Below are 15,121 nucleotides of genomic sequence, written 5' to 3' on the forward strand. Positions count from 1 at the left end.
TGTTTTCCTCCCAAAGAAAGCTAGTGCACATACTCAAGTATGTATTCCGAGGAGGTCAGAATTGGCATTTTACCAGCCATGCCTTATGATTGGATTACAGATCATGGCGCTCCTTCCTAAATTTGAAATTACTATAGGAATATTCAATGCAAATGTAAGAGATGTCGTCATTTCGTAAATGACCAACTCAAGAAATTCTTGAAATTGATATTTACTGGCTAAGCGGATGTTTAAATTAAGTAGACCCTACAAATACCCCACACCACCCCCCTAAAGCATTGAAGGAGATGGCAAGAGTTGAGGCAAGAGATTCAGCTATCAATAAAGCCTGCCAGTAGACTTGCAGATTTCTTTGAAAAGAAATAATGTTGTGTCCGACTAGTGTTGGGGGAGAATTTTAGCTGTTTAGAAAGGTGTCGCGGGATCTTGTGCCCATAGTGTGTGTGATCCGTGGCTGCTCTTTCTCTCTGCGGTCGTGACTCGCTAGTCCTCTGAGTCTAGGGGCTACAGAACTGTTAAGATGAACAGTGTTATGCATGCCAAGTATGTGATTGATGAGTACTAACATTCCGTTTTTGTCATTCTTTTTATTCCATGCGCCACCCTTCATTCTCCTCCTATATCGTACATTTGAAATGAAATCCCATATAAATGAAACCCACTTCATTCCATTCGCCCCTTATGCCATTTGTGAAATGCTGCTGCCCCTTTGGTTTTCCCTGGTCCTTGTGCAACTGTACGCGGACTGGCTCTCTCGCCCTCCTGCAGACCCAGCCCTCATTCTCCCTCCTATCTCCTTCAACAAACTTACACAGGCACAAACATGGGACAACTCTAGCTACAGTGTTCCATCTGCAGGAGACAGTGACAATGGTAGGTGGCTTTGTACCTCTTCTTCAATGTTCTCATTAATGAGCCAATACTGAGCTGTCTGTTCTGTGCAGCCGGAGATAGCGTGTGTTCACCTGCATGCTTGGTACGTACGAGAAAGGATGCGTAAGCTTGAAAGGGAAGCCCGGAAAGTTGCATGTGGATTATTCTCTAGCCGATTGTCAAACTACAGTTTAATTATCTCCACTATTCTGGGTTTGGCGAAGACCTGACATTCCTTTCTTTCCTAGCTTTTCTGCTTGGGTGTCTGGGTTTGGTGGCTTGGCTACAACCACGTGGGGTTTGCACATTTGGAATATCTCTGCTTGCTCTGCACCTGAATGCTTCAAAAGTTGGATCTTTTATGATCTGTACTTAACCATAGGCAATGTTTAAGGTAATTAAAAAGGTTACTTGACTGATGCTGAGTGTTGCACAGAAAATAATGTTAATGTTGAGAACTGTCTAAAATGAAGAAAAATCACTTGCCTTCTCTTTTTTTTAAAAAAAGTATTTGTACATTTTGACTTTTGATAGTTTCTGGAGCATAAGTTCATTTGTAAAATATTCAAGAATGATAACTTAGCCTGAGAACCAAATGTGTGAATAAAAAATTGAGGACATCTAATAGGATTAATATGACTGTCTCAATTTTGTGCCATTAAATACCTAAATAGCCTGAGACATAAAAATAAAACACATAGAATTGTCTGGGTCTATATACCACATATATCTCAGTCTCCAAATGCTGGTTAAATTTTAAACATTTTACTTCAAGGTGCACATTGATAAAAATAATATGAAGCAGTGTGATTTATAGGGAAGGCAAGTGAGAGGTAATCACAGTGAAAATACAATAGGATGATACAGTTTCTGATAATAGGATGACACGTTTTCTGATAACACTTACTTGTTTCTGAGGTTGTTATATGCAATACTTGGGAAATATGTCATTAAAACACTTGCTGTGATTTATGATTAAAATTCAACCAAAGATGATACAATGGTTTCCTTATATAGAAGGAAGTATAGTTATAAAAGGAATTTTAATATTACATAAATTTCTGAGTTTTTTAACTGAAAATCCGTACGATTAAGAAACAACAGGAGTGAAACAAACCCCTCTGTAGATCATGCTGTTGTTAATGTTGGAAGCCAGAGAGGGCTACTCGGTAAACTGTTCCTTTACTTAAACATAAAAAATAGAGGAGTGGAGGCCTTTTTGTTTTTCAAAGCAGGGCTATTTATGGGTCTGGTGTTGTTTAAAGGAAATAAAGCTGAGAGTGAAAGATTTATGTCTGATTTGGTATTTCCTTAGAAATGATATCTGATACCAAAGCATTTTTTTTTAAAGTTGGGAAAGAATTAGATGTCTCCCGTGGCAGTAGAATTTCTGAACTGAACAAAACCAGAAAGGTGAGGTGAGCTGCTTGGGGCAGCTCTAACCCTTCAGAGTCTCCTCTCTGTGAGATCCACGTCCATTGTGCGGGTGTTCACTGCGCACACTCTGTGCCCCGGGGTAAGCCAGGCTACCTTCTTCTTATGAAAAATTCTGAGAGTTCCGTAGGAAAGAATCGTCGTGGAAATCTTGGTAAAAATAAAAGAGCCATCCCGCCGTTATTTGGCATTGTAGTCTGTGCGTGAAACTCCCAGGGGTGCACCTGAGGCTGTGGAGCTGAATGCCATTAGTAAGAAAAGGATTGTTTCCAGTGTTCATCTGGACCTGTCCATCATGCCAGGGGTCTGGTGGCTGTCATCTGCTCCAAGGCGCCCCAGGCAGCGGATGATTGTCTGTGTAGGAATTCTCTGCAACCTTCTGTGCAGGTTCCTGGCGCTGATGGTTCCTGTGCACCTTCATTCTCTGTGCCGAGCGTTGCCTGGTAACTGGAACACATGTTGTCGTACAGTCTGCGAGTGGAAGAGGCTGCACTGTGGGTCCACAGGGGTGTGTGCTGTTGTGTCCAGAGGCGTGCGGCCCACTTTTTATGCTGTCCGGGCTGGTTCCTCTGAAGGAAAAGATCCCATTCGGGGGCCTCTCTTCACCTTTCAAAGCTGACTTCCACAGCACTTTTGTTGCCTCAGAGTCTGCAGGTGTCACCCTTTCCAAATGAGAGGCATCTTATGGCCAGCTCGCCTAACATAAGGCTGGCTGACTTTCGCTTACATGTTCTAGTTACTCTTTGGGGTCAGCTTGGCATTTTGTGTACCTCTCTCACAGTCTTGCTTTCTGGAAGAATCCCTCTTTTACTTAAATTCTTGCCAGTGCTTCATTCCCACTCTCTCTCATTTTAAATCCCGCATTTTCTCTGACATGATTTTTCCAAGAGACTCTTTCAGTGGAGAACTGGTGAGAAGGCCCTTGGGAGTTTGGGTTCCAGTCCCCAAAGTTCTGCCTCCATCCCGAGAGGGCTGGAGGGGGTGGAAGCGTGTCTTGTTCTGCGCCAGCTTTGCCCTGGTTTCTTCCTGACCTGCAAACGTGATTTCTGCTCTTTGCCTTGCCCTTGCACCTTCTCCCCCCGCTCCTTTCTCTTTGGAGTTAAGACCCTTCCTGTCTTCTTCTAAATCATTTTTGCTTTTTCACTTGCCATGAATTAATGAGTGCTAATTTATCCACAGTTCAAGTTGATATTTAAATAATCACCTTGAAAATGAATGAATAGACATGTCAGTCCTGAGCCAGTTCATAGACAGCTTCCTTAATTTCTTTACACTCATCTTTCACTAAGGTATTATTTTTCCCATTACAAAGAAAATAATCAAAAAAGGAAATGGAGGATGTCCGAGTTCTTGCAGGGTTCTCCACTCTGGCTTTATGTTAGAATCGCCTAGGTCCCATCCCTTTATGTGATGTTGTATTCAAGTGAGGTTGAAAGCCACTGAGTTAAGTAAATTGCCCAAGACCAGAGAGTGGAAACTGGAGAATTTTTGAGGGCAGAGAATGTGTTTAATTCCTCTGGGGACAGAAGGGAATGAATGAGTGATCTGCTCAGATTTGTAATTCACAGTAGCCTGGATATAAAGCTCATTCTATTTTTTCAAAGCCACTAGTTGCTACCCTTGAATTTGTTTATCTTAAACATCACGCCCTATCTAGGTTCATAACTTTCAAAGAAAAGGTGAAAGCTAACTTTCAAAATCTCAAATTTCTACTCAGAAGAAATTTCCTCTCATTGAATTAAATTGAGACAATGACTACGGATTGGTGCTTTTTATATAAAGAGTGCATTTCAGGCAATAATTAAATGATGAAGTGCATTTGGGGCGAGTTTGCGAGCAGGGCTTTCTTTGCTGAACTAAGAGTTGTTCTCCAGCGGTGGGAGACATGGTCTTGCGTGCATCCTTAAGCACCCACAGAGCGCCTGCTGCGCTTATCATTGATACAGCTCAGAAAAGACAGACAAGATCCATTTTCAAGGAACTGACTTCAGAGTCTAAAGTATTCAGACCTCGAGTCTGAGCTTAGAGAGGAAAAGGGCAGCTGATTGGTTGTCAGGACAGACATGTCTCTGCAAAAATACTGTCCAGATAGCATGAGCTTCGAAAGAAGCAGCTTTTGAAACACCCATTTCGTTTATTCATTCAACAAACTCATCCTGCCCCACTCTCTGTTTTGTGGTACAGAGGTGGAGGAGAACCAGTTGGCAGCAGAAGCTAACAGGTTTGTGATGGGGCCAGATATGTCTGTGTCATCAGACAAAAAGGGGTGAGAGTTTTGGACATGAGAAAGTTTCATGCATTCATAGGAGGGTGCTTCGCTTGGCCGTGAGCCTGGGAGGACAGGGAAGGAAAAGGCAGAGACAATGGGAACATCAGTGGAACTTGACCAGTACCTGCAAGGATGGATTTGGATTTTTTTTTTTTTTTTGAGTCTTTGCTTGTTTGTGTTTAAAGATTTACTTGAAATCAGAGTAACAGAGAGAGGAGGAGGAGAGACAGAACCAGAGATCCTCTATCCATTGGTTCACTCCCCAAATGGCCACACAGCAGCCAAGCTTGGGCCAAGCCAGAACCAGAAGCCAGGAATCCAACTTGCTCTCCCACGTGGTGACAGGCCCCAAGCACTTGGGCCATCTTCCAGGGCCTTTCCAGGCACGTTAGCAGGGAGCTGGATTGGAAGCGGAGTAGCAAGGACTTGAACCAGCACTCTGATACGGGATGCTGGCATCCTGAGGGGTGGCCCAGCCCGCTGTGCCACATGCTGGCCCAGCCCAGCAGGATGAACTTGATGTTCTGTGTGAGCGTGCTCATCATTCTCTGCAGAGCCGTGCTTGCAAATTTGTCACGTCTGCGAAATAATTACACTTACAAACAATTTACTTTTCCTTTCATGTCAGTGTTAGTTATTTGACGTATAGTAATTAAACGTTTAATTCTCCCCCGATGTTTTAAATCACCTACCCTCTGTCTCTTCTTGAGTACACAGAGATGCAACCACTCACACTCACTCTCCTGACCACCCCCCTTTTAAATTACACTTAAACAATCAGGGTAGCATGTGGCTTGAAAGGAGGTGCTGGGAGTGGTGTTTGGCCTACCAGCTACTGTGCAGGTCAGGATGCCTGCTTTCCCCACTGGAGTGTCTGGGTTCCAATCCTGTCTCCTGACTCCTGCTTCCTGCTAATGCAGGCCCTGGGAAGCAGCAGGTGATGGCTCAGGTGATGAGGTTTCTGCCTTCCACCTGGGCGTCCTGGAGTGCTCCTGCCTGTGGCCTGGCTCATCTCCAGCCCTTGCAGGCATTTAAGGAAAGAATGAACGGGAGCTCTGCCTGTCCCTCTGGAGTGTAAATAAATAAATAAATAAGTTGTTTTACAAAAAAGCATTAGTTCAATGTAGGGCTACTTCTTAATGTAGTCTTTTAGCCTCAAGTTCAACTTGTATTCTCTTAAATTAAGTAAGGGGGATGTTTAAATGTAGCACTATGGAATTAAGAAAACCACAATAATTCTTCCATAGATGAATTTCCTGAAGACTTGGTCACAGGATTTATGATTTAAATATTACTCGAAAGAAAAAAAAATGTAACTAATTAGAGTTAGCTTAAAATTAGAGCTACCTGGGGCTGGCGCTGTGGCGCAGCGGGTTAATGCCCTAGCCTGGGGCACCTCCATCCCATATAGGCACCGGTTCAAGACCCGGCTGCTCTACTTCCGATCCAGCTTTCTGCTATGGCTTGGGAAAACAGTGAAGGATGGCCCAAGTCCTTGGGAAGAAGCTCCTGGCTTTGGATTGGTGCAGCTCTGGCCATTGCAGCCAGTTGGGGAGTGAACCATCAGATGGAAGACCTCTCTCTCTCTGCCTCTCCTCTCTCTGTGTAACTGACTTTTAAGTAATAAATAAATCTTAAAAAAAAATAGAGCTACCTAAAATCACTGTCATAACAAACCCAGAAAAATAAGCTAATAAATTTCTTATGAGCCTAAAGTTTGTTTTCATTTCTCATATATTCCATAGTGTATAATACATTTAGAAAATGGGTAGTAATATAGTTATTTCTAATAATTTGTTACGTGTTTGAGCTGTTCATTTTACTTTTTTTTTTAATTTATTTGACAGATAGAGTTAGACAGTGAGAGAGAGAGGGACAGGGAGAAAGGTCTTCCTTCCATTGGTTCACCCCCCAAATGGCCGCTATGGCTGGCGCGCTGTGCCGATCCGAAGCCAGGAGCCAGGTGCTTGCTCCTGGTCTCCCATGTGGGTGCAGGGCCCAAGTGCTTGGGCCATCCTCCGCTGCCTTCCCGGGCCACAGCAGAGAGCTGGTCTGGAAGAGGAGCAACTGGGACAGAACCCGGTGCCCATATGGGATGCCGGTGCCGCAGGTGGAGGATTAACCAAGTGAGCCATGGCACCGGCCCCTGAGCTGTTCATTTTAAAAACTACAATTCAGATGTTTGGGAACACTTTTTGATTGTGGAACAGTCATAGAGCAAACACTCAAGCATGCATCTTGTATTTTTTAGATGCGCAGGAATTTAAAAGCAACACCAGGAAATCAAAAGACAGCTCTGCGTTATCCTGATATCTCATGGAGACTCAGATTGTCTGCAGTTCAACAAAAGCCCATGGTTCATTTAACTTCCTGATAGCTTCATAGTTGCAATGGATCCTGCCAGTAAAAACACATTGAAAATATGAAGCTTGCCTTGTTAGATAAATTATCCCCAGAAGAAAGGCAAGGGAAAGCTATACCACCAAAGAAAACGGTGTTGCAGCGCCCCTTGCTGGCGTCTGTGTGTACTACCCAGCTCTGGCCACATTCCTTGACTTTTTTGGTAAATTTGGTGACTTTGGGGGTGCGGATTATTTCTCGGTCTTACATTTAAATATATTTCTCTTCCCAGAGCTGCGCTTCGTTGGGTAGATTTCTTTTGCTTTGTTTTTGTCGAGATGCAGTAGAGGCAAGTTTGACACGTTCTCCACTTGCTGCATGCTGCTTCGTTTGTCTCATAGCCCTTTGCTCTGTGAAACTTCCGTCTCCTCCTTTCTGCCCACGCTGTCCTCCTTTTGCGGGCCTCGACTTTGGTTTTTCAACGACTGGGCTTGCTTCCTGTGTGGTTTGGTTTTCCTGGGCCTCCATGAAAGTCCTCTTGTGAGGTGCCTCTGGCAGTTTCTGCCTGAGATTCCTTGGGTAGCTTCCAGCAGAGACACGAAGGCCCAGGCTTACTCCTCTCTGAGGTTCCCCAAGGCAGATGGCCTCATGGGGTAGAGCGTCCTCTTTTCTCCAGCAACTGTGAGTCAGGGACTAAGGATGTGTCCACTTTCTAATAGCCCGTCGAGCATCGGAATGCTGAGCCAAACACTGTAGAGCTGATGGAGAAAGAACATAGGAAGGTACAAATTAAAATGATATACTTAGGTGAGCGCAGGATATGTAATTATATGGAGTAGACACAGGAACTCCTTTTTATTCAAAGTATATTTGCAAATCATCTTTAATTTTTAAAAACCAAATACATTGAAATAGTTTCTGAACTAGTCCATAGGAAGTGTTTGTCAGGATAGAATAAAAGTCGCATACCCTTCTTATGTGATTTAAATTGTTGTTCAAATATGATGTTTAAATTCTAGCGGTTGAAGTTTCTGTAATTACACTGTGCCAATGCAGCCTCCTATATAATACTGATATCTGAAATTGGACTTCTGTGTCCAAAATGTCCCAAAGGACTCCTCCTCCACAGGGGGCGCCAAATTCGGCTTTTGACAGCTCTTTGCTGCCTTCTTTGTGCAGGGAATGTTGGCAGTCTAGGATAAAAATCTCTAGGAAGAACAAAAGTTCAAGTTTTAAGACTGCCCTGGGCTTGCTAGCATAAAAACCTGAATTAAAGCCCCTGCTGTAATTGCCCTTCCGTGTATAGATTTTTTGTTTTTGACATCTTGATTGGGCTGTGAAAGAAGTTCTCCTTCAGAGGTTAAGAGCAGGCACTTTGGGGCCTCCTTTCCCGGAGAACGCGGTCGTTACTATTCTTGGTGGTTAAAATGTCAAGAGCCCGAGCCAACGGCGTGATCTCTGAAGCTGTCTCTTCTTGCCAACCTTCTAAAAGGAGTGTCCGCTCCTCTCTCATGAGCTGGCTTTGGGGACGTCTTTGTCAGTGACGTGGTGGAAGGCAGAATTTTCCCTCCTCATTCAAATGGGAACCATATAGAACCACGTAGCTCTTAACCCAGGTTCATAAAAAGTGTTACCCCACAGCATTAACCTGTGCTTATTTTTAAACTGTAAAGCAGTTCCAACAGTCTTCTTATTGGACAGAAATTATCAGAATTCAATAAAAGGATTGTGAGTGTAAATTTAAAGTTAGCGTGACAGCAGTGGGCAGATAAGAGAGGCAGAGCCCCTGGAATGGTCGCCATCATGAGCCAAAACCTGCCAAAAACCCAGCTGCTTAGTCCACAGAACCCAGGATAATTTAAGTGATAGTCTTCTTTAGAATATTCAAATCAAACTTTCTCTGTAATCCTGATTTCTTTGCTTGAGGGATAAATCACTTTTTTTTCAAAAGGAGACTTTGTTTAATTTAAATATGAATAGCCCTGCCTGGCAACCTGTAGAGGGCACGACCTAAAGGCGGTGTTTTTTTTCCCTTTATCTGTTGTAGTGTTTCTCAGACCTCAGAGAAATCTGGAGTCTATAGACCCGCAATTCACAATTCGGAGGAAGATGGAGCAGATGAGAGAAGAACAAGAGCTGGTGGGACAACTCCGTGAGGTACCCAAAATACCATGCGACCAAACAGGAATTTTCAGAACTGAAAAACAGAGCCCGAGGACAGGTGGTGTGGTACAGGGAGTCAGGCTGCTGCTTGGGTGCCTGCATCCCATACTGGAATGCAGCTGCTCTGCTTCCCACCCAGCTTCCTGCCAATGCACACCCTGGGGGCAGCAGCTGACACCCATGTGGGAGACCAGGATTGAGTTCCATGCTCCCGGTGTCAGCCCTTCCCAGGGCATTTGGTGAGTGAATCAGCAAATTGAAAATCCCTATCTGTCTGTGTTGCTCTGCCTTCCAAATAAATAAAAATAAACAAACATTTTAAAAAATAGACTTTAAGGGTTGGCATTGTGGGGTAGTGGAACAAGCCACTGCCTGCGACACCGGCATCCTTTATGGGTGCCAGTTCACATCCAAGCTGCTCCAGTTCCAATCCAACTCCCTGCTAGTGGCCTGGGAAGGCAGCACAGGATGGTCCAAATCCTGGGCCCTTGGCACCCACGTTGGAGACCTGGAAGAAACTCCTGGCTCTTGGCTTTGGCCTGGCCCAGCCCTCCTGGCCGTTGTGGCCATTTGGGGAGTGAACCAGTGGATGGAAGATCGAGCTCTTTCTCTGTAACTCTGCATTTCAAATAAATGAATAAATCTTAAAAAAAAAAAGAGAGAGAGAGACTTTGAAGCAGTGTAAGCAATTTTAGTTTCAAATCCAGCTGGGGGGTGGGTTTTTTGGCACAGTGGGCTAAGCCACCACTTGGGACATCCACATCTCCTATTGCAGTGCCTGGGATTGAGTCCCACGTCTGCTTCTGATCCAGCTTCCTGCTAATGCACCTGGGAGGTGGCAGCTGGTAGCTCAAGTTCTTGGCTTCCTGCCACCCACATGAGGATACAAGTTTGATTCCTGGTTCCTTGTTGTGTCTGGCCCCAGCTATTGCAGGTAGTTGGATAGTGAAGCAGTGGATGCAGAAAAATCCCCCCTCCTCCATCCACTCTTTCAAATAAGTAAATAAATCGTTGAAGAAATCCAGCTAGGTCACGTACTAACTGATATTGGGTAAATCAGTTAGCAACACAGGGCTCCTGTTTCTTCCTGTGCTACAAAGACAGTTTTACTATCTAGCTTTGTGAGGGATCTAAGTGGAAATGTTCATGCATATGTGTAAATGCTAGTTCTGTTTGAATTCAGGTCTACTTTAAAAACTATCACTCATGAATAATATTCCACTAATGTAAAGATGTGTCCCATTTTCCTCACTTTGTACCCTGACTTGGTCAGAACTTTTAAATCATTTAATGGGCAAACCCAGGATACAGTCTTACACTGGGTGCCATCGAAGATTTGAAGTTTTAAAAAGCTTAAGGTTTTAAGCATGGTCCCTGGTCAAGCAGGGACCGTGGCTAATTCCTTGTGATATTTCTTAGTTCTTGGTGGGCACTTTATAAGTATTTGTCTGCCTTCACTGTCTTTGTGTCTGCTTAGGAAGATCAGAAATAAATACAGCCAGCTCTGTGTAACTGTGGGCCTCACATCGCAGAATCACATAACCACAGATCAAATATATCTGTTAAGAAAAACAACCCAATTGCATCTGTAGGGAAATGTACAGACCTTTTTTGTTTGTTTGTTTTTCCCTACACAGTAGAGCCTAGCAGCTATGCACATAGAATTTACTTTGGATTAGGTATTATAAGTAATCTGGACATAAAACATACAAAATTATGTATGTGGGTTACATGCAAATACTACAGCATTTTATATAAAGCACTAGATCATCCACGGATTTTTAGAAGCTGTGGGGGGATCCTGGAGCCAATCCCCCACAAATACCAAAGAACAGCTCTGTATGGAAGGTTAAATAACAGCACAAGGGTCAGTTCCCAAGGAATAGTGCACTGGTTGTTACCAAAGGCAGCACATTGTGAATGGCGACATAAGTTCTTTAGGTTCATAGGGAAGTTCCATAGCTACAAACAAGAAGAGCATAGGCAGACCTCTCGAAAGAGGTAGGTTTCATGTTAAATCCCTCAGTGAGAAATGTGTATGGACTGCCTCTCTCTGCCAGGTGGCATTCCAGAGGATAAATCTAGGAGGAAGACCCCTGCCATTCCAAAGTCTGTAGTCTATTGGGAACATACAGTAAATAAAAAGAAGCACAAATGCAGAACTGCAGAGGGCAATGAGTTGTACAAATAAGCTTAGTCAAATTGAATTCAGATAGATGAGCCTGTTTGTTATTGCAGGTGACATTTTCTGCGTGGCGAGCAGGTAGTCAGGAGGAAAGAACTGAAAAACAGCAACCTCTTTCCTCCACTTGGAGCCCCTCTGGTTGCTTCACCAAGCACTAGGGGAAGTCATATGTCCTCATTTGCCCATAGTATTTGGATGTGCTGTAAACTTGAAAGGGAAACTTTTCAAGATACAGCAAGCTTAGATGGAAGCTACGATATATCTCTTGAAGTGTGACACCCTTAATTATGGGTCATGTTGATCATTTATGTTTAGTGATACAAAATTAGAGACTGCAAGAATGCCTAACAAAATGAGGTATCTACACATAGGACAGTTCTGAAGATTTAACACTATTCTGTGCACTGTTTTTTCAAGTCTTTGTTTTTTTACCGATCACCAAATTAAGTTGTCCTTGTGTCGGCTATTATCTGGTTTAAACGAGCGTCTATTGCAAACTTTCATTTCATGATTTAAAACTGGTCGCTTCTTCTTCCCCAGGGATGGAGCAGATATGCTCTTCCCTCCTGCTTCCACTAAGTACACCAGTACCCCAGACGCTGTATACACAATACACAGACGAACACTGAAAAGTGATGACAGGGAGGAGAGCAGCTAAGGTCCTGGAGATGAGAGGAACAACATGGTAGTAAGCTCGCTGGATTTTTTTGTTGCTGCCTATGTCTGAGACTGAGAAATTAAATCATTGGAATCACTAGTGGGCACAGATTTTGAAAAACAAACCAACAAAAATTTTTTTTAGCTGAACAAGGAGGAGAGAGGCCTTCTAGCAAGACAAAACTTTTAGACAGTCAACTCTACTCTAGCTAAATAGCAGAGAAAAATGCCACAGTCCTACCCTACCCACACCAGGAAAGGCCTAGTCAGAAGGCTAATCTTCTCCCCTGGATGAGACATCTCACAGAAGACCAAGTCAGGAGCCAGGATTTCATCACCAGCGGTTGCTACGGAGGCCAGTCTGTTCCCACAGTCTTAATGGAGACTAGGGGACCTGGAATTCCACCCTCACCCAGCAGTCAGAGTCATCTTCCCCTTCCTTTCAGCCGGAACTGCCATCTTCCAGGAATTCGCCAAGAAGACGAACACACAGGGAAAGAGGAGAGATACCCAATACGTGCTCTCAGGCCTCTTAGAAAGCTGGAGTTGTTCCTTTGACCACATACCCATGCATTTACAAGAAAGGTGACATTGTAAGACATCAAGGGAATGGGTACTGTTTACAAAGGAAGGCCCCATAAATGTCACCATGGCAACACTGGAAGAGTCTACCGTGTTACCCAGCATGCTGTTGGCATTATAAACAAACAAGTGAAGGGCAAGACTCTTGGCAAGAGAATAAGAATGCGTATTGAACATATTGAGCACTCTAAGAGCAGAGACAGCTTCCTGAAACACGTGAAGGAAAATGGTCAGAAAAAGAAAGAAGCCAAAGAGAAGCCAAAGACCTGGGTTGAACTTTAGTAGCGCCAGCCTGCTCCACCCAGAGAAGCCCACTTCATCAGAACCAATGGAAGGGAGCCTGAGCTGCTGGAATCCACTCCCTAGGAATTCATGGCATAACAAGTGCTAAAAAATAAATAAATAAAAGACCTCTGGACTGGAAAGGAAAGGAAAGGAAGGGAAAGGACAGGAAAGGAAAGGAAAGGGGGAAAAGGAAAAAGGGAAGGGAAAGGAAAGGGAAAAGGGAAAGGAAAGGAAAAGGAAAAGGAAAGGAAAGAGTCATTTACCTTCACCCCCTCCCCGCTGGCCAACTGGGACCGCATGGGAAGCCCGGACTTCTACATCCATCTGGGAGTAACTTGATTGGAACCCTTGGCTCTGCTATGACCCAAAACATAGACAGCTAAAAGAGACATCCAAGTAGGATCCAGAGTCTCACAACGTAATACAGGAGTGTCCAAGTTTACAACAAAAGCTGCTCATCACATGAAGGACCAGGAAGATCTCAAACTGAAAGAAAAAAAGACACTCCCCAGATGACAACACCGATAAGATAAAAATGTTTTGAATTGTCAGGCAGATATTTTAAAGCAGCCATGATAAAAGTGCTTCACCTGGCAATGTGGAACATCGTTACTGGAAAGAGAAAAAATAGAACACTGCGGCAAAGAGCTAGAAAGTTTCAGCAAAGAACTAGAAGACCGAAAGAAGACCCAGATGGAAATTCAGGACTGGAGAGTACGTTGTCCAAACTAAAAAGCCCGCGGATGGGTTCCGCAGCAGAATTAAGGTGACAAAGGAAAGAACTGGAATGAAACTGTAAGAAGGAAACAGATTGTCTAATATGAACAGGACTGTGAAACAGGGAGGAAGTAGCTGAACAGAGCCTCAGGGGCCTGTGGAAGTATAACAAGTGATCTGACATTATTGACGTGGGAGGCCCAGCAGAAAAGGGGAGAGGGAGCAGGGCCAAAGAAGTACTTGGGGAGGGAGGGAATGGGTGGGGTTGTGAAACAGCAATAGGAGGGATCCTGTGACGGGAACATTGTGTATCTTTTTTTAAGAGATTTATTTATTTATAATGAAAGGCAGAGAGAGAGACTGATCTTTCATCTGCTGTTTCACTCCCCACATGGCTGCAGCAGCCAGGGCTAAGCCAGAAGCCAAGAATCCCATCCTGGTCTCCCACATGGTTGGCAGGGGTTCAAGTACATGGGCCAACTTCCACTACCTTCTAGTGATCAAGAAGCTGATTCAAAAGAGCATCCAGAAATTGAAGGAGCCGAATGGGATGCCGGTGTTGCCAGCAGTGGCTTAACCCACTGTGCCACAGTGCCACAGTGCCACAGCACCACCCCTGAAACATCGCTTATCTTGACGGTCAATGTCAATATCTCCATTATTCTGAAAATTGTTACCATTGGAGAAAACTAGGCCAAGGGTCCATGGGATCTGTTATTTCTTAGATATACACATGAATCTAGAAGGATTTCAAAGCTAAAAGTGCAAGTATTTTTAAAGATCACATATTGATTTCTCAACTAAAACAGACCATGAGACAAGCATCTCTTAATTCCTCTTCTATCCCATGCAGGCTATCCCAGACCCATCAGGTTTGGTTTTGCATTTTAATTTTCATAACCAAGGCTGAGGAAACGTTGGCTGCAAGAAGTAATTTCATTATTTCTTTCATTATACTGATGGAAAAATCTATTTTTTAAAAATGATTTATTTATTTGCAAGGCAGAACATCAGAGAAAGAGGGAGAGACAGATCTTCTATCTGCTGGTTCACTCCTCAAATGGCTGCAAAAGCCAGGAGCCAGCAGCTGCATCCAGGACTTGGGCCCTCTCCAGTTGCCTTCCCAGACACTGGATCCAAGGTGGAGCAGTCAGGACTTGGGACTCAAACCTGCACTCTGATACAGGATACCAGCATCACAAGCGGTGCCTTAACCTGCTGTGCCACACCACCAACCCCTAATTAAAATTTTTAGATGCAACTGAAATTGTCTTTATGTAGAGGGATTTTGGATGCTGTTTGAAAAGACTTAAATAGCGTCAGTGTTTTCCAGGCATTCTTACCCTTATCTCGCGTGATGAAATTATCGTCTCTGGTCCTATGTACCTGGCGCTGTATTTTTGCCTCGGCTGCCTCCCTGTGGATAGCAGCTGACTTCCTTCTGATCTCCTCCACAGAGCATTGAGATGCGACTGAAGGTGAGTCTCCACGAAGACCTGGGGGCTGCGCTCATGGATGGTGTCGTGCTCTGCCATCTGGTCAACCACATTCGCCCGCGGTCCGTAGCAAGCATCCATGTCCCCTCACCAGCAGTTGTAAGTAACACCGCTTAAAGA

At 44.1% G+C, this 15,121-nt stretch overlaps 1 protein-coding gene across 9 annotated transcripts in view; it reads left to right on the forward strand.

The window, feature by feature from the left end:
• LRCH1 (leucine rich repeats and calponin homology domain containing 1) overlaps nt 1-15,121 on the forward strand; it is a 212,435-nt gene that overhangs the window by 171,653 nt on the left and 25,661 nt on the right. For 6 of the 9 annotated variants that reach the window (XM_070048799.2, XM_051832281.3, XM_089304121.1 and 3 more), the window contains 3 exons: nt 769-873; nt 8,964-9,073; nt 14,963-15,100. In XM_070048799.2, the coding sequence (XP_069904900.1) occupies nt 769-873; nt 8,964-9,073; nt 14,963-15,100 (353 nt within the window). The remainder of the gene's footprint in view (nt 1-768; nt 874-8,963; nt 9,074-14,962; nt 15,101-15,121) is intronic. The other 3 variants (XM_070048800.2, XM_051832282.3, XR_016213262.1) reach the window with 2 other exon arrangements.

This window comes from Oryctolagus cuniculus, chromosome 9 (assembly GCF_051225735.1).
Source record: "Oryctolagus cuniculus isolate XC-2025 breed Fujian yellow rabbit chromosome 9, ASM5122573v1, whole genome shotgun sequence".
In the NCBI taxonomy this organism is placed as follows: Eukaryota; Metazoa; Chordata; class Mammalia; order Lagomorpha; family Leporidae; genus Oryctolagus; species Oryctolagus cuniculus.